The 22,344-nt window shown below is 41.4% G+C and overlaps 1 protein-coding gene and 1 long non-coding RNA gene across 5 annotated transcripts in view; one reads left to right on the forward strand and one right to left on the reverse strand.

Annotated features, from left to right (window-relative positions):
* Positions 1 to 22,344, reverse strand: part of LOC124261417 (filamin-A-like) — a 51,432-nt gene that overhangs the window by 12,891 nt on the left and 16,197 nt on the right. For all 4 annotated transcript variants that reach the window (XM_046695732.1, XM_046695734.1, XM_046695731.1 and 1 more), the window contains exons 3-10: positions 14,144 to 14,272; positions 12,339 to 12,512; positions 10,437 to 10,595; positions 4,228 to 4,431; positions 3,706 to 3,861; positions 2,353 to 2,481; positions 1,471 to 1,635; positions 1,090 to 1,191 (exon numbers count right to left, since the gene is read on the reverse strand). In XM_046695732.1, coding sequence (XP_046551688.1) covers positions 1,090 to 1,191; positions 1,471 to 1,635; positions 2,353 to 2,481; positions 3,706 to 3,861; positions 4,228 to 4,431; positions 10,437 to 10,595; positions 12,339 to 12,512; positions 14,144 to 14,272 — 1,218 coding nt within the window. The remainder of the gene's footprint in view (positions 1 to 1,089; positions 1,192 to 1,470; positions 1,636 to 2,352; positions 2,482 to 3,705; positions 3,862 to 4,227; positions 4,432 to 10,436; positions 10,596 to 12,338; positions 12,513 to 14,143; positions 14,273 to 22,344) is intronic.
* Positions 187 to 8,333, forward strand: LOC124261418. The gene is made up of 3 exons (XR_006894318.1): positions 187 to 268; positions 1,210 to 1,214; positions 8,320 to 8,333. It is a non-coding gene; the product is annotated as an uncharacterized LOC124261418 (long non-coding RNA).

Raw genomic sequence — 22,344 nt, forward strand, 5'->3', positions numbered from 1 at the left:
TTTCAATTCCCAGTTCATTCGGGTCCACTCTGGTGCAATCGGCCAATTCCGTTACCTCGAATCGAAACAGCATTCGTGACCAACAAGTGTTATTCTGGGACAAGCCGGAAAGCTAGTTACGGAAAAGTGCGAGGCGTGACGAATGCCGACTCGGCTAGTTCCGCTACCTGCCTGACACTATCAGAAATGCATTCGTCACCGCTCGCCCCTTCCCGTAACCTCCATCGCTATTCGGCTTGTCCCGGAATAACACGAGTGGGTCACGAATGTCAGAAATGGTCCAAAAAATCTTCTTGTGAGAGCTAAAGAACAAGATCTATAAACTTTCATTTGGAATTATAGAGAAAAGCAAAACTAAAGACTTTTAACACTCAACACTAACTATATATAACTGTCACATTTGTGTTCGGGGTGCAGTGTGCGATCTGATAAAACGAAACACTCCATTTGGATTCCACATCATTGCCAGCAGATGACAGAAAGGAGCAGATTTTGTAATGGAAGCGTTCGTAAATAACCTTTGCCCCAAATCTTCTGCACCTGCGATGCCATGTTTCGGATACATATATTTCATGAACGTAATAATTTAATCATAAAAGCTTTCAAACACACAAAGCTTACAGAACTTCGAACAAGAATGATTTCATAACGACAGAAGTATTCCTGGAAAACGCACTCCCGAAGCTTGAAGAATGTCGAAAACGGCGTTGTACAATGTGTTTATTTGTATAACTTATAACTTATATTATAGTGCTTACAGAGCCCATAGGACACCCAAACAACGCCATCAACGTCAAAACAGGACGCGTAGTATTGCGTGTGTAGAACATGCATGACGTTTTGAGTACATACAATGAAAGTTGCATCATACCAGTGTATGAAATAAACTAAAAACCCAGCCAGACATCAGGACTGGTAACAAAATGTTACTCAGCCCAATCTGGATTTGACCAGACACCAAGATATGGTGAATTTACTCAGATGTATGTAACATCTGAAATTTTTACCAGACCATCGGGCTGGCTAGCTGTAAATGTAGACCGTCGGACGGGCCTTATTTCATACACTGATCAGACTTCATATACTTACTTGGAAGCCCGACCTCGCCTCTCTCCAACCCAGGTCCGCCGACCTGAACCTTATGGTATCCGCCCATATTCAGCTGCCCAATAGAGTACGTGAATGGACTTCCTGAAACACAGAAACAAGACAACGTGATATGAAAGCAGGGATCACAGAGTTCGTGGACGGACGTCCTGAAAACACGAGACTTCGTTATATGAAACTGGGGATTAAGTAGTCTTCAGGGGTGCTGCAGTGCAAATTCAGAAGAATTCAGTGATCACACAAACTTGTCAGAGAGCGAACCCAGCGGTTATAATATTCTCAGAACTATCTGATCTCTACTGACACAACGAACAACATTATCTAGTCCAGATTTAAAACATCTATATTGCATTTTGATCATACCTGAGATATGCATGGACTTGTGTTTGACACTGAGAATGTGGGATCCCTTAATCTTGGGTGTGAACTGTATCTTGTAGTGGAAGTCTTCGAGATCCATTACGTCACACAGCTCAGTGGTACCGTCGGGGTCAGTTACCGATGCCTCCATATCGAAGGGGTTTGTTCCTGTGAGGGATAGGCAGCAGTATATAGAGGCTGTTCTAAGGAACACTTTACAGCCAATCGTAAAACATAAACCCGAGTCCCAGATAAATAAGTTGAAAATTCAGCATTCTTATATTCTTTGCAGTTATGAACATGTATAAAGACTTGATTTCACCATTTCCAAGACATTCTTAGAACCAGGTGTCTTGCATGTCAATATATGTATACACCCCCAACCATATCTGCAAGAGAAATACTTGTTTTGCAATTCTATTTTCATTTCTATAACTACCTTGTGATTTTAGGAGGAACTATGCACGCAAACCAAACAATGAAAAGTGAGGTCGAAAGGAATGGTGATGGAATAAAAAAAATTAATACGCATGTCAATGGAACTTATGACATCAAATAGTCATTTTTTGTTTTCAAGAATGTGCGCCAACATCCCATGGCATTTATTACGTTGTGGGTGTGAATTCATGGGTCATTTGAGTTTTAACAACCAGTTGAACAGTATTTCATGTATACCATTGGAGAACCAGACATCCATATGTGACGCATGTGCAGAGAGAGAGTAGAGCCATCTAGGAATGATTTCATTCATGACGTGGTAGGTAAGGGACGTAACTCTTCACGCTGCCTGTGTACCACTGACATTCCCTCCTGTTCGATGTAGAGTGCCGTGACGGAATCACTAACACACCTTTTCCAATGGCTCCTGTATAAGAGCGGACTCACCTGGAATCTGGAGAATAAATGTACACATGTTCCCGGGTTCGCTGGCAGAGGCTGCCTCCATTTGTTTTGTGACTGTCTCACGCACACGACCGGAAGGATTGCCGCCGACATTGAGAAGAAAGGGGCTACCTATATCACAAAAAATATGAAAAAGAAAACAGTTTATACTTGCACACATAATTTCTGAGTGACTCTACCATGTCTCAGTATAATTCCAATATAATAATACTCCATTTATCATGCGCATTTCTCCATGCACAATGCATGCTCGAAGCGCCAAAACAACCTGATTATTAATACCCCGGATAACCCAAGCTGCCTGTGAGGCGTTAGAAGGTTAGTGGTTACTTATCCAACCGGGTACCCATTTTCTGCTGGGTGAACAGTGATAATTATTTACATATATTTTATATTATATGCCACAACGGTGGACCTGCATGCTACAGTATATTTTCTTTATGCCACTGCGTGGGGCGTTGTGGTAACCCAGCGGTTAAAGCGTTCCCATGTCATGCCGAAAACACCGGTTCAATTCCTCATGGAAACAATGTGTGAAGCCCATTTCTGGTGTCCCCGCCGTGATAATGCCAGACTATTGCTTAAAGCGGCGTTTACATTTGGTGAACATAATAACCCGGGTGTAATGATAGGAGCCTGGTGCTATTAACGGACTGAACATGCTGTAGACTTAGACCATCCGTGACCACGCTAGTCTATATGTATATAGTTATTAGTTCAGTACATACACATAATGTTTTCTTGTATGCGATAAAAGGTATAATCAGTACAACTCACTCACTCACGATGTCATGTTTAAAAGTACTGGCTACAATATATACCCCACTGTACGTACTGTTAAAAGGAACCGCCTCCGTGGTGTAGTGGTAAGAGCGTCCGCCCGGAGACGTTAAAATACTAGTATGGTACTTGTTTGTCCCTGCCTGGCGCTCGGCATTAATGGGTACAACAAGGACTGGTCGGCTCGGAGTCAGTATAATGTGTCTGAATGGGGTATGCTTCACTGCGGCGTGGTATCTCAGTGGGCTAGCACTATAAAACCAGCTTCAGTCTGGGCTAGTACAAGCAGCCGCACATACACAGGCATGCACGTCGTCATATGAGCGAAATATTCTCGACCACGACGTTAAATCCAATTTCACCTCACCTCACCTCACCTCACTGTTTACAAAACCCTGGCTATATAACAGGGTATAGTGGTCACTCCTTACAGTCACCCTGCGTATCAAACTGGGGCGGTCCTTCAGTCATACGACCTTTTGTTCAGCTGTGACTTAGGTAGTGTCAACACATCTCCTGGACCCCTCCCTATTCTGACCTGAATGTACAACGTACCTGTTACGTGATCGTCGGCGAACCTGATGTTGAGGATGTAGATGCCTGGTTCGTGAGGGCTGTAGTGGATGACGTATTGTCTGTCGGTCCTCTTCTCTATCAGGTTGACGTCGGAACGGTGAGGGCCTTCAAGGTTGATGCTCAGACCTCCGTATCCTGGAAGGAGTAGACGTTCAGTAAAGCGAGAGAGAGTAGTATTGTGTGTTCGCTTGCGTGCGTACGTGCGTACGTGTGTGCATGCATGTGTGTGATGTGAAAAACAGGGGGGGGATATTCAACCTTCAGCACACTAAAACAGTAGCCTTTGCTACCGAGTCTCCCGTCTTAACGATGCCACTGTGAGCACGATTCTATTGTCAATGTCTAGTCTCTCCAATTCTGAGTTCCTTTACGAGTTATTGACTAACACACCGTAATATAACTGAAATATATAAATCCAAACCGGAGCTAAACCCAAACCGCTCATTCATTCATTCATTCATTAATTGCAACAGCAACGAGATGTCTATCAAAAATACACACCGGAGTCCGTTGTGTCAACGATGAGTTCGTTTTCGCTGTTGGCGGAAGCATCGCCTGTCGCACCGCTGACCTTGACCTTTGCGGCATGCGCCAATTCTTTGTCCCCAACGTTGATAGTGAAGGGCGATCCCTTGATGTTTTTCTCGTTGCTGCACACGTACACAGTGTATGCACCCTTTTCTCGGGGGTTGAAGGAAGCCACACCTGCAATCATCAAGTTGTGTGTGAAGTACAAAAAGACATCTTTCACTGCCCAGGGTCCCGATCCACATTGCGTTCATAACATTACGACCTGTCGTGACTCTATAAGGTTTATCACAGGGTTACGAATGACGTAACGCTGCGAACGCTCTGTGGGTCGGGACCCTGGTAACACCAGTCTGTCACACAGATCCTGAAATAATCATATTCAAGAAAGTCCATGCAAGTCTAAAATGTGTGGCAAGTGTAGATTACCACAATTTCAGGAAAATGAAGAAAGTCTCTAGACTCCTTTTCATATCTTTTATTATTATAATTTATCAACCGTTTTTTTCTGTAAAATATGTTCATTTCAGAGAAGAGATGTTAACCTAAGGTGATATGTATATATGGTCCTTTGAAAATGTAGGGCACCAAGGAAGTGATCGAGTGGCTACTGTATATGAAGCAACATTCAGAAACTGTCACTACGGGCTTCACCAGAAATGGGCTTCATACATTGTACCCACGTGGGGAATCGAACCCGGACGTTGGGCGTGACGGGCAAATGCTTTAAGCACTAGGCTACCCCACCACAAAATCAGATCCATTTTGCCCATTTATCCACAAACAGTATCTACTGGGGACTGATTCTACAACTGAATTTCCAAACGGCAGAATATTTTTTGAAACAACAGGCATGATGGCATACTTAATTAAGACGATAACATTGATCCATCTGCAGTGAAAATGGAGCAAGGAAATGGTTCGGATCCCATGACGAATAGGCAATCACGTCATTCATTAAAGGACCCGTGAAGATCCGGGTTAGAATTATCTTCAGTAGCTATGCTTGTCGTAAGAGGTGACTAACGGGATCGGGTGGTCAGGCTCGCTGACTTGCTTGAGACATATGTCATGGTATCCAAATTGCGCAGATCGATGCTCATGCTGTTGATCACGGGATTGTCTGGTACAGACTCGATTATTTAAAACTGCCACCTTATAGCTGGAATATTGCTGAGTGCGGCGTAAAACTAAACTCACTCACGTTCATATTCTTCTCACAGGACTTCACAATTCAATTACCTATTTTCACAGTGTCTTGAACTTTTGAACCTCGGTGTTATCATAGACAAACTACGCGTGGTGTGCGTGTTGTTTCCTCTGTTTCTTCACAAATAGTAACACCTGTCTTCTATCCATTAACTCATAAATATTACCCTACGTACCCACTATCGAATGCCATTCTTTTTTTTTGCTCCACCAACAACATGTGGGGGAAAGACAGAAACAATTGTCTATCTTAATAAAAAAATACACACGCCCTTTCTTAAACAGAAAATATTTACAAAGGCTATTGAAAAATGAGAGGGCTTTAGATCTAACTAAGAAAATGGTCCAAAACATCTCAAAACGTTCCAGACACATGGCCCATGAAAGGCACCACATCAATTGAGCAGTATGTGGATGTGCTGGTTTTCTCTGTGAATGTTCTCGGGGGGTACACGAGGGTTGAGTGTAGTCTCGCGAGAGTTTCCGACGTAAAGGATAATTACACGCGACATATGATGCTCACCGTACCTGTTTTTGTTGTTATCTCCAAGGACTCCGGCACGCCTGCCGGTGAAACTCAACGGCAGATACAAGAGTTTAATTTAAGCTTTAACAGAAGGCGCCCTGTGCTGCGGCAGTTAGCTGGAACCGTTGTTGAAGGTTTACGGTTTTAATTACATTCTGAGGAGGGATTATGGTATATCTACAGCGCATCTGTCTGTGGAAATTAACGTTGTTGTTATATAAACTGGCATTAGCTGTGTAAGACGCGCCGCCGCAATGGAGACTGTGCGCAAAGGTGAAAGAGAACCCTTTGTTAGAACAGAATCTTGAAGTTGCTTTGTTTTCAGGATGTGTATATTCACGAGGTCAGGGGAAAATGAAGGGCTCAGGCTGAAAAAGGTACCGGCCATTTGATATTACGACATTCTAATATTTTTTAAAGGGGAAGGCAAACAATAGTTTGGGAGCGATAAAACAAATTTGCTTTGACTATTTGAATTATTTATTTTGTTCAAAATCTGAGGTGAATATTGCTATCAAGGGAACCAGTTCCTTGTTTCAAAACTAAAGTATGTGTGCAATGTCACTTTCTAGATTGCTAAGCTCTTGATACCGAGAGGATATAAAAACTATTAGAAACACATTAGACCCTTGTAGACTTGGCTCGTTGTGAAATTATTAGTATATTCTGGGCTCCTTTTACGTTTGATTTATTTATATGTAGATATATAATTTTTAATAACGTGACTTTATGGAATTGTGACTAATATCAGTCAAATGTCCATTCGGTTTACATGTAGGTATAAATAAGGGCTGAAAAGTGAGCACCATCAGTGTCAGCAGCCAGGCTGATGTATTTGTCGGAGCGTGGTAGTTAAAGGTTCTAGCTTATGGCGCTCTTAAGTAAGGGTATGGACGAGTAAGCCAGATTAAACACAGCCAAAACAACAAACACATGGCAAACTATCGGATAAGACAGGATAGTCTGACCATTTATTAAAGGGCTGAGGGGGCTAAAATATTTTGCCGCCTCCACCCCATTTAAGTAACCCTTTTCTTCCACTCCCCAACCCGTTTTCCCCTATAATAAATGGATAGTGAACTAATAATGTTCAATGTATATAAACGTATATGTAGACATACAAATGAGTCATCATTCTATGCCAACATCCTCACATCCAAACACTCGTGAAGATCCGGGTTAAAATTGATCTTCAGTAGCCATGCTTGTCGTAAGAGGCGACTAACGGGATTGGGGGAGTATGCTCGCTGACTTGGTTGACACATGTCATCGTATCCTAATTACGTAGTTCGATGCTCATGCTGTTGATCACTGGATTGTCTGGACACCACTCCTTCATTTACAGACCGCCGCCATAAAGCTGGAATATTGCTGAGTGTGGCATAAGACTAATCTCACTACTCACTCACATCCAAACACCTCTGTGATACATTTTGGGGACCTCTCTTTCGATGAGTCATTTTCTCGTTCACCCCTAACTATAACCACCACCCAAACTTAATGACCAAACCTCTATATGTTGAAGTAACATTTAGAACTTATCACTAGCACATGCATCGCGACGTCACATTGAAAAACAAGTTGAATTGCAGACATCAACCCTGTTTCCATATAGCAGCTTGTCAGTGGAACCAGTATCAGATGCCAAACACTTACTCTGCAGTAGGTAACAAGTAGCAGGTTACCAGATGCTATAGTTTCCCCTGAGAGCTATGGATGGCGTGAAGAGGTTCCAGACAGTGCCATCCCTCACATCCTGCCTTGTTATAATCCCATCCTCATCATGATAACCCCCACCATACCGCACAACAACAGACACTGATCTACACAACATGCTTTAGGATCATCCCAATATGCTATCATGCGTAATAGTTTTGGTAGACACAAATAACTTGGAACGGCGCCTAACGAGTATATTAATTTTGATCGAAACAAATAATTTTAAATTGAAATGGAGCCCCAGTGACCCAGTGAGGGCGGGATTTGGAACCTAGGGGAAATCTAGACTTGCTTCTTTTAGGGTTTTGAGTTTCAGTAAAGGCTGGATGGAACGGCGCCTTACGAGTATACATGTATATATATATTTTGATCGAAACAAATAATTTTAAATTGAAATGGAGCCCCAGTGAGATGGGAGATTCAAAACTGAGGAAATCTAGACTTGCTTCATTTAGGGCATTGCAGAAAGGGCTAGGCGGAAGGGAAAATAATGTGAGATAGGCTAACCAATCCACCGGCAATAGAGGCACTACAGTTCCTGCAAATGCAGCTTCAGTCAGCTCAACATACCTGCTATATTAGCAGCCACAATATCAGCAGCCACATAAAAGGTTGCCATGTACAGAAGTGTGTAGTCGTGTATTTATCACAGGTATGGACCATTATCAGACTGGAGATGGTGGAAATGTTTCAGATGATCTAAAGGTGTAACACCGAAACATACGATGACGTCTCTGTATGCATCAAACGAGCGTGCTTCCATGGTACCTACTGCTGTGAGCTGAAGCTTTGAAGCTCCAGGTCCAACACTCAAGTTTAAGTTAAGATGTGAAATTTCTCTGACGGAGGATAAAAAGACATACCTGATAATATGTCAGGTCTGCGATTTACATGACACAGATGACTCACATTTTGTTCTTGAATAGTTCTTGAATACATTCGTTAAACAAATACAAGAAGCAACAGTGAAATGAGACTAGGCACTATGTACACGCTTTCTAGCTAAGAATATAGTCATGCCACCCAATTCCAACACAGGAACTGTTTCATTGTTACCTGAGCCGAGGCGATTACGTGTACTCTGTAACTTTGTTTTTAACCAGCCGCTTTGAGATATATTATCAAATGAGTATTAGAGCATCATTAAAAGTAATCTTGAAGCATTACACGTCCGGTAAGTGATACTGAACCAAACCAATTACTATGGGGAATGAATTCCTGTTTTATAAATAATATTCTTGGAAGCACTAATCTATGAACTATTTTTGTGTAAACGGTGAGGTGCACGAGTCAGCTTGATACGGGATGCAAATAAAACAGCTGAATTCCACCATAACTTTATCCGGTAAACGTGGTGTGCTTAGATTCAAATATTCTGTTGTCAAGTGTAGAGCGCACGGGACACACACCAAATTAGGGGAAGTTCGGTAGGAGGGTGGATGGGTCCCGGTTGAAAGGTCAACGCCCTGGGAGTTCCTAGAGTTTTGGTTCTGTCCCACCCTGAAGCAAATGTGGCGCCACTTGGGCAAGTTGAGTTATTAGAATATAAGTGGGATGACTGTTAAAATTCTGTCGCCTGATAGCATACTCCCAAGGAAGTTGAGAGTTACGTTCGAGGGCACACACAAACACGCACACACAAACACCCACACACGTACATACACTGTATATATATATGTATGGTTAATTATTATCATAAATGGTATTTATTTACATGGTCGTAAGCAAGCTCCAGTATGTAATAGCGCTTTGCGTTTGTATCAATATGATTGATTTTTGCGCATGAATATTTTTTCGCTTAAGCCGACAGGTTGAAATATATTACGTTCACAACAATCCCGGTATATGTAATGGATTCTGTATATATCTCTATTACTAAGTATCAGTAAGACAGTGTTAAGCCACGTCATGCTATTCATGACACTAATTAAACACAACACAAGGTTTTGAATCAGAGGCTCGAAGGATGAATGGCAAGAATGTTTCCCTTCGATTGCCACCCTGACAACAACACATTCGCCAAATCGTGGAGGGGATTCTCCATTCATCAGCATCATTAGCGTTGCCGTAAGCCAGACAGTGTTAACCTACACGTGCACCACCTCAACGCTCATGTTTATATAACGAAAACCTGATCCTTCTGTCACTAATGGAAGCAATCTTGAGGAAAACGTACATGATCCACGCTTTATACCGCACCACATAGACTAACGCTTAGTCCCTGAATATATATATATTTTTGATAGTAACAAATAAACCCACTTAAATTGAAAAGGAGCGCCAGCAAGATGGGAGATTCAAGGACATCCTTCATGTAGGGCTTTTGCATTGCAGGGAGGGAAAGCTAGTAGGGAAATAATGTGGTTCGGGGACTATGAGACAGACTACCCACCACATTGCATAAACGTTTCTTTAAGTTCAACCAAAACCCCTTAAAACCATAGCCCACACGGGCATATTCTCGCGCTAAAATGGTTTGTGTGACTTAGTTACTTTTTCGACAAATATGTAATAAGTTTATGACAACAATTATGTTCTTAGTAAGGTCAAGGATGCGTTGAGTGTAAAACATGTGCTGTGCTATTTCCTGTGACTTTGTGGTACGTACACTCAAGCTAGATTCCAGACTAAGTGCGTTAACGTTGGTTATTTGCGTCAAGCTAACCACTTTATTGCTCCATGAACCCTGTCATCAATGACAGATAGGGTTAACACATTGGCGTCCTACCAAGTTCTCCATCGCCGAGCCTCTTAAGGATGCAGGGTTCGACGTTGCCTGAGGGGGACTTCATGGTGCCGTTGAGATTGACGATGTCAGGCTCGATGACCTTGAGGGAATAGACGCTGCTGTTGCCAAGAGACAACTGTGACCTCTTGCGGCCTTCACCTGCACAAAGGGGAGAAACGCCTTGTCAGTTCAATCCAAGTAACAACTTGTAATATTCTACAAACATTTCAGTGGGGGTCCCTTCAGAAATATGTTTAGATGAATAAATATATACATGTGCATTGAGCCGAGAGTCCTATTCAAGATTTACACACCTTCGAGATTTCCAGTTTTAATGCTCTGCGTTGGAAGTGTTTCAAAATAATATTATATTTAAGTGGTATCAATATATTAAACTATCTGCAAAGTAACCCGTGCACGCCTCTTTCAGCAATATTTTAGCAGTAATATCCCGGTGTCTGATCAAGAGAAATGGGTTCACATGTTTTGGAAATCGAAACCCCTAGACTACGTTACCGACTTTTGTCAATTTCAGAATTCTTAATTTTCGTGTTTTAAAACAAACAAAACATGTCAAACACATTATATTTCGTTAAATCATGCTTACATTAAAAAGCATATAACATAAAAAACTACATAAATTGTAACAATATATGGAGGCGTGAGCAGGATGTGGAAAATGAGGAAAAATAATAACCATGTTTTTCGGGTCATTGACGGGCTTTCAGCCTTCTTATCTACTTCAGTGAACAAGGCACTTGGTTATGAAAATATCTCTTAACTGTGCACAGATGGCTTCAGACCTATCTTCATAAATACACATCCCACATATTCTGTACATACATGAAGATGGGGATGAAGATGAGGATATGCTGTCAGCAATGTTCCAGCTACATCGCGCTGGCTTATAAGTAAGTCTGGATCAGCTCATTTAGTGGCTGACAGAATGGGTAAAGGCCTTTTAGAAGCAAGTGGCAACGACCATAGAGCAGAAAGGGCACATTAGGATCCTTTGTAAACTGTGATGTTCCGTACAAACCCTTCAATAATAATGATCATTTTGGGACATGAGAACATACTCTTCTCTCAGTATTTACGTTAACATCCGTGAACGTGTACGTCGTCTATAGGATCATGCATATCATGGTTGGGGATAACAACATTGACCGTAACATACTGAATCGAACCCGGTGCTTCAGCGTGACTAGCAAACGCTTTACCCAGTGAGCTACCTTCTAAATACTGCATCCTGTGATGGATTTAGAAAAGAAATTACGCGTTCTTGCTAACATTATTTATGATGTTTGAATATATCATATTCAGTCGTCCACATAACCAAATTATGAGGCTTAGTTCTTGAAATGCATGTTATGCAATTTCAGACCCGATGGAACACAATAAAAGCGGGAAGAACCATTTCCACAATGATATGAAATCTTTGCTGAAAACTGAGTACATTGTTGATGATCATGATATCATGAACACATGTTGATGAAGCTCTAAGTGATGATACCAGATGTTCCGAAACGTTAGCATACATTGCCTGATCAGTGGAACCTGTGGCAAACACATGCAGCACAAGTGTTCACCTTTAAAACAATAAATAGCTGATTTCGTTGTTAATATCACTTTAACGACATTCCCGTTACAAGGAAGCTCTATCTAAACATGCAACTCCGTCAACAGAACACAATTCGCAGACAGGGATAGAAAATGCTTTACTTATGAGTAAACCGCCACAAATGCATCCCTCAGAGATGGCAAGATGACCTACATGCTGGTTTGCACACAAGGGATTTCTTGCCAACGAAACCTTAATTTGGAGTTGAGACTAGAGCCCAAGACCGTACTCTATGTTGGTGTGGGCGTGGATGTTTTTGTGGTTTCTGGGAATCCGTTTACCTGAGACTTTAGCGTTGAAGGGGGATCCCTTGACGTGCTTGGACTTGTATTTGATAGTGATGCTGTAGGCACCGGGTGTCATGGGCATGTAGCTCACGTTGGTAGAACCGTCGGGGTTGTCTTTACGTTTCATGTCCACCTTGCTTGGGCCATCGATCTTGATGTCGATGTCCTCTGTGAAGAGAAACCATTGCTATTAAAATAGATCCACCGCAGAATATCTGGATATATTTATAGATGTTTTTGAGAAAGTAAGCATGCAAGTTACTGCAATACAGCTGGTATTCGTTATTCGTTGTTTTGGGACTTCTTCCTCAGTTAATGGAGCATCGCTTGATGTTAAAGCAGCGCTTACTTAATCACTGGATTGCGGTGTTATAGAAGGGCATTTTACTGTTATGACAACACAGTAATCATCTTAGAAATATCTCTATATCTCATCGTCAACACATTACCAGTATAATGTGGTTACAGGAACATATCTTACTGTTACAACTCTTATAAACATCTTGGAAATATCTCTATAACTGTTCGTTAACAAATTCATATATTATGGTTACAGGAACCAACTCTTATAAATTATCTTGCAAATATCTCTATAACTGTTCGTTAACATATTCCCAATATATGGTTACAGGAACATATGATTACGAATCTGAGTTCAAATGTATCCTTTAATTCTTAGTAAAAGATACAAATTTAGTTTAAATATCTCGTCTTAGTTAAATGGCCTTAGTATTGAGTGGTTACGAGTGCAACACTGTTACTAGTAAAGCAGTTGTTGGTGTATCACCCTGTTCCTTAGATACAGGGGGCGGTGGGGTAGCCTAATGGTTAAAGCGGGATAAAGACCCGGGTTCGAATCCCCACATGGGCACAATGTGTGAAGACCATTTCTGGTGTCCCCCGCCGTGATGTTGCTGGAATATTGCTGAAAGCGGCGTAAAACCAAACTCAGTCAGTCAGTCAGTCCTGAGATACAGATCCTCAGCTTAATGATTTTGTTCAGTTGTCCCTAAAGAGAGACCATCAGCCATGCTACAACTATACAAATATGTTCCCTTTCTGCACATATATAAGCACTATAGCGGAATGTCCAAACTCTTGTCGCTTAGCAACCAGTGAGGAGAAACCATTTGATTTTAAGAGAGAGAACACATGTTTTACAGTGCAACATTCTCTTTTGTAGATTGAATAAAAGTGTTACAATAACAATATTTAAATATCATAATTAAATACTTGATTGATAATGTCAGTGAGGTACTGATCATTATAAAATGCTGATCTCACCTGACCTACACGTGATATTATAATAAACAATATTATTCGGAGAAACTTCAGAAATGCATACACGTAGGCATCTTTTAGGGATTAGCAGGTCTTGGAATAAGACTTCGATTAATCTTTAATTATATTGGATGTAAATCAAGACAGAAAAAAACAAAGCTATGTAGGAAATACAGGTGATTTCTATTCCATGGGTCATAAATGTCCTGCCTTTAAATATTGTTGACTGAAATAGCTTGCTTGATATGCATTTTACTCGAAATATGGACGTAGCAGGTGGCCTGTTTCCACGAGAATACGGTTACTTCCCTTTAAATCATGACCGTGGGCATATATATATACCATATTTGTTATAAGTAAGACATTGCGAGCTATTGTTGCACATGTGAGGAAGAACTTGTATATTACATTGTTGATGTCAAGAGTTTCTCTTGTATTTTTGTATCGATGGCGGGTATTTGTAACGTAAGACAAGTCTTTCACATTGGAGAGTCAGTGTCAGGAAGACGCATACGTACTTGCTGTGCCTTTCGCGGCAACGACGGTGAATTCCTCATTCGTGCCGCAGTTTCCACCGACAAGTCCGACGCCGAACGCTGTCACAAAGCCGCCTCCAACGCTGTCTACGATGCAGGAGAATGGGCTTCCTGGAATGAGTGAGTGGGAAGTGAGTATTATTTTACGCCACAGTAATCAATATATGTCCTAGATTAAGAGTGGACGCGAGAGAGAGAAACGCGCGACGATTACCAGCGCCATAGGCAACCGGACAATCGGTGCTGTCGTGATGTTCATTCTTTGATACATATTTGATTGAAACAGTCATAACAACATTGGTGGCCTTCAACTGCAAATATACAATGAGAATGTCAACAATCCGTACACTACAAAACAACAATATACTGATAGAATATAGCGTAAACCATTCGCAATAATGTGCGTGTATTTTGAAGTACAGAGTGAGTGAGTGAGTTTAGTTTTACGCCGCACTTAGCAATATTCCAGCTATATGACGGCGGTCTGTAAATAATCGAGTCTGGACCAGACAATCCAGCGATCAACAGCATGAGCATCGATCTGGGCAATTGGGAACCGATGACATGTGTCAACCAAGTCAGCGAGCCTGACCACCCGATCCCGTTAGTCGCCTCTTACGACAAGCATGGGTTACTGAAGATCAATATTCTAACCCGGATCTTCACGGGTAGTTAGTACAGAAGTCTACCAGCATTAAAGAAGAGTATTACATGGCCGTAGGAGAACATAGCCCGAATTTTATCATTATTTTCACTCGGTCCTAATTTGGTGAACGATGTGTACCCAGCTTAATGAAGACATGGTTTAAACTACTGTTGCAAATGGAACACATTTGGCAAAGAAGTGACGTGCCACTTTTGTGAACGTAACTGACACCCCGACTGTGTGTGTGTGTGACTACAATGAGTGCAAGGTGCCTACAGACGAGAATTTATAGAGAAACTAACACAAAGTCGCATACCAATCACGGAGATTGCGTGCTGAGTCAAGCCACGAGGATTCCGGGACGGAACAGACCTTAAGCACTTAATGCATCTGGTAAGATTTGATTAATTGTTGTTTAACGCCGCACTCTTCAAGGTATATGGCGGCGAATTTCGACCAGAAGATCCAGTAATCTGGGCAGAGCCCGCGTAGTTCTAACATTATGACAATTGAAAGCGTGTGACCTGGCTAGTTGTGTGATTGTGGGTTGTTGTTCATGGTATCGACCACTGGTTTGCCTGTCACTGACGCGATTATGTTCAGTCTCCCATGCTATAGTTTTAGTATTGCTGAATGTCCGTGAAAGGATACTGATTACTCGCTACTAATATTAGTTCAACTGTTAACTCAGAAAACCCCGATATATTCCGATCAATGGAATAATGCGAGGCGTAAAGTAACAGTCACTCATTCACTTAATCAAAATGGAAAAGGCGTCTAGAGAGACAAAATTTGTCTCAGAGATGTGTCCCATCCACGATTTTTTCATATTTAGGATTTGAATCGCAGATTTACCCTGATTATAAGCATCAGCTGGTCAACACCATACCCGGGTTCACAGTGAAAGTGGTGCACGTCTAAGACTTGTATCGTTCCTGTCACGTTATGCTGACACCGTAGTGCTGTAAAAGCCGGGTTTAACCCAACACACACTACTAAAGTAAATGTGAAGTCGTCGTTTAGCTACAAATACAGTCTCAAAGCATCAGCTGGTCAACACTATACCCGGGTTCACAGTGAAAGTGGTGCACGTCTAAGACTTGTATCGTTCCTGTCACGTTATGCTGACACCGTAGTGCTGTAAAAAGCCGGGTTTAACCCAACACACACTACTAAAGTAAATGTGAAGTCGTCGTTTAGCTACAAATACAGTCTCAAAGCATCAGCTGGTCAACACTATACCCGGGTTCACAGTGAAAGTGGTGCACGTCTAAGACTTGTATCGTTCCTGTCACGTTATGCTGACACCGTAGTGCTGTAAAAGCCGGGTTTAACCCAACACACACTACTAAAGTCAATGTGAAGTCGTCGTTTAGCTACAAATACAGTCTCAAAGCATCAGCTGGTCAACACTATACCCGGGTTCTGAAAGTGGTGCACGTCTAAGACTTGTATCGTTCCTGTCACGTTATGCTGACACCGTAGTGCTGTAAAAAGCCGGGTTTAACCCAACACACACTACTAAAGTAAATGTGAAGTCGTCGTTTAGCTACAAATACAGTCTCAAAGCATCAGCTGGTCAACACTATACCCGGGTTCACAGTGAAAGTGGTGCACGTCTAAGACTTGTATCGTTCCTGTCACGTTATGCTGACACCGTAGTGCTGTAAAAAGCCGGGTTTAACCCAACACACACTACTAAAGTAAATGTGAAGTCGTCGTTTAGCTACAAATACAGTCTCAAAGCATCAGCTGGTCAACACCATACCCGGGTTCACAGTGAAAGTGGTGCACGTCTAAGACTTGTATCGTTCCTGTCACGTTATGCTGACACCGTAGTGCTGTAAAAGCCGGGTTTAAGCCAACACACACTACTAAAGTAAATGTGAAGTCGTCGTTTAACTACAAATACAGTCTCAAAGTAACCCACCACGTGGACTCTTATTGTCAATGGAACAACAATCAAGACCAGAAAGTATATGCCTGAAAACTGATTCGCTTAGCTTTGATAGTTTAGTTAAGCAATGGTCAACACTGAAACCACCTCATTGCCTTTCCTTAACTTTGAGTAGAGGTATTTACTTAGTGGAAGTAAGATATCAATGTTCCATCCTATCTTTTCCAAGATCACAAGTAAATCAAGAGCAGACCAACAGCCAATTAGTTGACCTGGGGCAGATGGCCTTGAACCCGTATCAGCAATCGACAAGGGGTAGATAACTCTTAGGGCTCTCTAGGTCAAGACTGTTTAAACGAGATAGCAACTTAGCATATCAGATGTGCCTTCCGCCATATAGTAGATTATTTCTGAGTGCGGCGTGAAACAACCAACAAACAAAAATCTTGTAACTGGAGTAGTTTTCAAATGTATTCAGTTCGACATACGAACTCCAGGATTTATTTTATATATTTACAGAAGCAGAGTGAAGTTTAAACACCACTAAGGCCGTGTAATTCCAGAGATTTTGGCGCTGTAACTGTTGCAGCGGACTAGTTGTGACTTCGTGTGTGAACATATGGCAGAGTCCCGAGCGAAGCACGAGCGATATAATAATGATGATAACACACGTGCTATCTGTGATTACCCCCAGAAAACCTTGAGAAAACCTCAATGCTGTATGTAAGTAAGTCTTCACCCTTCAGGAGAGGGAGGCCAGGTTACAACGTTCGCTTCCCCACACGGGTACAATATGTGTTCTATAGACTAACAACTAGTCTCTGAAATGAACATATTTTACTGAACAAAGTTCATAGTAAAATATAATATATATAATGAAAAGGAGCCCTGAGACTTTCTTCATTTTCACATTTAGCTGAGGAAAGCTAGACCTGCCACATTTTCTAGACTTGCGTGGGCTTTCTTGGATATATTTGCTTCAGGGTCTGTACGATTGTGTGTTCTGACTATGTGTTCTGTGACGATACATTTACGAAGAACATTGCTAAAACGGAGTAAAGAGAAACCTAGTCTATCATACTCTGAAACAAATATAACCATTGCAGCCGATTCCTGTCTAGAATATGCGAAGTCTAGAGGTTTATGAGCTCCTTTTTACTATATGCCAAGAACATAATAATTTTTAAGACACCGTTTTATCTGTAAAATATGTTTATTTCTGTGACTAGATGATAGTCTAACAGAAACCCACCCACTCAATACCAATAAAAGTAAAACGGTTTAACTCGTTTAATTTGAACACATTTACAACTATTTAACCTTTGAGAAAAAATAGTTTAGTTTCATCCAAACTGAAAGACGTACAAAATGTTATGTACATATGATATTTGAAAGCGAAAAGCATGACTCGTAACTTTTTTCAGAGGCATTTTGAAGATGTAGAGCCTTGCTCGAAGGCTGTACTGAATGCTAAGCCGATGGATGTATAGTAATTCTATTCTTTAAAGTGGCAAGTCTAGATAAGGGAACAGTTCATAAGGACGGATATTTATATTTTTTAGAAATTAACACTTAAAACTATTACCTACTACCATAGAGACTTGTGCAAGTCTAGAAGATGTACTAAGGAAGGGTAAAATATATGGATGAACAAAATTTTCATAACAATTATTGCAATAAGGTTGTTCATCCCAAAACTTTATTAATATCAACTTAATTACATGGTTACGCATGACTACTTTGTGTCATTTAACTTCGTCACAGATAGGAATTCAAATCAATTGGCATATCATTTGGTTCACATTCTTAGAACCTCCGTATCATCGCATCTGGTATTTGCGTCCACAATACATTCCTCCATAGTTTAACGTTCTTCACTGACAAACAGCAGACTGGTAGCCTGACATCCCCACACCCTGAACCTATAACTCGGTGGAAGTGTACTTCCACTCTCCCATTATCAGCATTGCTGTATTCTACAGCTACTGCCAACAGATTGCCAAGACCGACCCACGTATCCGACGATAATCACCACCTTATAATGTATCTTCCCCAACAGCCGTATGTGCATCAAAGCGATCTTTTCTCCTCCGTTACACCATGGCTATGGTCTATGTCAAACGCGGACTTTTCGACATATGCCGTAAATCGTCGAAAACTGGCACTAGGTGACCTCTGACCTGACCTTGGATGCACGTAATGGCTGACTGATTAATGCCAGGAGGTTTCTGCAACATGCAATAACTACACGATGTCGTTTGCAAGCATGTATCCAGAAGGTAAATGCGTTAGTAATGACGTTTTGCTTGTTTAATGTCAAGCTCCAGATTGTGGTGAAGGAAAGGATATGAAAATATAACACGCAGTGCTTGCACGTAACAATAATAGAAACAGCATGTGCTGATGTGGAAAGTTACGTCCCTTGGGGACGTCAGGAAAATATGAAACCAAAAAGTATTGGGGCTGATAGCGGTAATGGCACACTGACACAGACCAGAAAGTACATGTCGGAAACCCGATTCGTTCGGGTATGGAAGTTAATATAGGCAACAGTATTTACATCAGACACCTCATTGCGCCTTAGCTTTAGGTGGAGTTCATTACTATTGTAATCTAATCTCCAATAAGTGAGTGAGTTACTGAGCTTAGTTTTACGCTGCTTTTAGCAATATGCCATCAGTATCGCAGTAGTGATGGATTCCCATATTGTACCCGTGTGGGGAATCGACGCCGGGTCTTCGGCGTGATGAGCGAACACTTTAACCACAAGGCTAGTCCAATCAGAGCAACACATGTTAACACTTTTCTGTCTGGCGAAGATTAAACTCATATCAAAAGCAAATAGATTCGTTCATGTACGCTGATATACCTTTACTCCTGATCTCCAGTGGTGACGTTTACGGTTAAAATGTTATGAAGGTCGACAGATATTCAAATTACGTCACTCATTATATCTGCTCTTTGTTTCTCTGTTTATTGTTCGGGGCGGTGGGGTATCCTAGTGGTTAAAGCGTTCGCTCGTCACGCCGAAGACCCGGGTTCGAGTCCCCACATGGGCACAATGTGTGAAGCCCATTTGTGGTGTCCCCGCCGTGATATTGCTGGAATATTGCTAAACACGGCGTAAAAACCATACTCACTCACTCACTCACTGTTTATTGTTCGCCCGTATTTAAGCACAGTATAAAGAAGGTGACGTCTGACAAATTGAGGCGATTTCCAAAATGTTTAAAAACATAACAACAGTCCCCGAAATAGACTTTCACAAGTCTCTGAGGTAACAATTAATAGTTTAAATTATTGTTTCTAAAAAATATATATAACAGACTGGCGTCCACTTATCTTGACCTGTTTAAAGGATAGAATTACTATACATCCATGGGCTTCGCAATCGGTATAGCTACCACTGAAATAACGTTAACAGGTTTCAATGAAATATTTATATTTAGGAACCAGAAAGTGCGCAAATGTCAAGAGCTGAACACTGAACAAGAGCTGAAAAAGGGATGGGAACGGAACAGCTTGGAATGGGAAGTGGTTAGAATGAGATTGCTGAAATAATATATATGCACAGGGACTGTCCAAAAATGTGGAAATATCCGCACTGCCAATTCTCACTGCCAACATCCAACTAACGCCAATGGCATGCCGACAAACAAATGTGCAGCAACGTGTCAAGAAATGTTTGGTTTTCCTTTCTGTGCTAAAAAGCTATTCTGCACTTTTTCCAACAATGTAAGCGCATGACAAATACTCTTCCCGTTGATGTGATGAAGACATGGCGAATTTTCAGGCCTACAGACAGCAGAAAATTTGTCAAGGACAAGCATAATTATGCCATGGTACGTTCTGTCATGTATTACGTGGGAACGCTGAAGGGTGGGTTCGCTGCAGAATCCAATTCATAGCAAATTCAGATCAAATCGTTTTTTGTCAAGTCAATGTAAAACTGTATAAAGTTATCAAAGAGTATTTAGCTTGTAGATAAACATTGTATTATCTTCATCAATGAACTTATTCAAATGAGACTAAGTCAAAATATCGCCACAAGACGCTAATACTATCTACACCAGCAGTTAAAGGGGCATTCCCATATGATGTATTTCGTTTGACCACAATGATATATCTACAATCCGCAGTGTTGCGAACACAGGGTGCAGCCTTAGCAGTAATCTAATAATGTTAATTTTTTTTTATCAAACCTAACTGAAATACAACTCATATCTAAATAATACACATTCATATACTATGATGTCATAGGTATGCGTTTGTACGTATTAAGGCGTAAACGCCGAGCGCCAGGCAGGGGACCAACAAGTACCATATTTTAACGTCTTTTGGTATGACGCGGTCGGGGATCGAACCCGCGCCCTTCCGCTCTCCGGGTGGACGCTCTAACCACTACACCACGGATGCGGTTCCTTGTAAACAGTACGTACAGTGGGGTATATATTGTAGCCAGTACGTTTAAACATGACATCGTGAGTGAGTGAGTTGCACTGATTATACCTTTTAGCGCATACAAGAAAAAAGTATGTGTATGTACTGAACTAATAACTATATACATACAGACATTGCGAGGTCACGGATGGTCTATGTCTACAGCATGTTCACCAGGCTCCTATGATTACACCCGGTTTATTATGCTCACCAAATGTAAACGATAACACTTGGTTTGGCACCAAGATGATGTAACTGACATACTTAGCTGTTGAACAAATGTGTCTACGATAAAACTGTTTTGTGATCTTTTTTGTCTCTTAATATAGTGAGTGAGTGAGTTTGGTTTTACGCCGCTTTTTTAGCAATGATCCAGCAATATCACGGCGGGGGACACCAGAAATGGGCTTTAAACATTGTACCCATGTGGGGAATCGAACCCGGGTCTTCGGCGTGACGAACGAACGCTTTAAGTACTAGGCTACCCTACCGCTCCTTTCTTATATAGACAGGAACTTGAAGATTATCTTAGCCTACTTGATGAAGCGTTGGCTTGCAAGTGACTTTCAATTGTTGTATCAGGTTTGGCATGAAATACTCCAACTCCGTTTCTATTTACTAAAGGATGAACCATATTATTCGAAAACATTTACAGAGAGTCTCTCAGTAATGGCATTTCATCATTTTTATATCAAACCGCCAACATTTGACATTTCATGAAAACCCAACAAACGAGAAAATCAACAGAGAGGTTTAGTGTTTTAGCTCCAAGGTATATTTTCAAAGACTAGGCGCTTGTCGACACATGGATCTGTATGTGATAGGTGACAGGCGGCCAGGTAATGTCTCTATAGACTGGTTCCAAGGCTGTACTAAAGGCCCATCCCACAGATGTATAGTAATTCTATCCTTTATAGAGACAAGTCTAGATAAGCGGATAACACTACGGCCGATAGTGTGGTACAGGGGCAACTTGTTTACATTCATAATTTCGAGAAATTATGCTTTAAATGTTTAGTTATTGCCTTAGAGACTTGTGCAAGTCTAATCTCCCCCCTTCCCCCCCCAGCAACACAACACCCTGCCACCCACGATTCTACCAGGGATAAGCACGTAGCCCAGCGTCAGTTTGCACACATGGCGCACAACCTCACGTGCGCGCATTGCATAATCATGATATACGACGTAAACATGTTGATC

The sequence above is a fragment of the Haliotis rubra genome, unplaced genomic scaffold (assembly GCF_003918875.1).
Source record: "Haliotis rubra isolate DU_JTF1 unplaced genomic scaffold, ASM391887v1 Scf8, whole genome shotgun sequence".
Lineage (NCBI taxonomy): Eukaryota > Metazoa > Mollusca > Gastropoda > Lepetellida > Haliotidae > Haliotis > Haliotis rubra.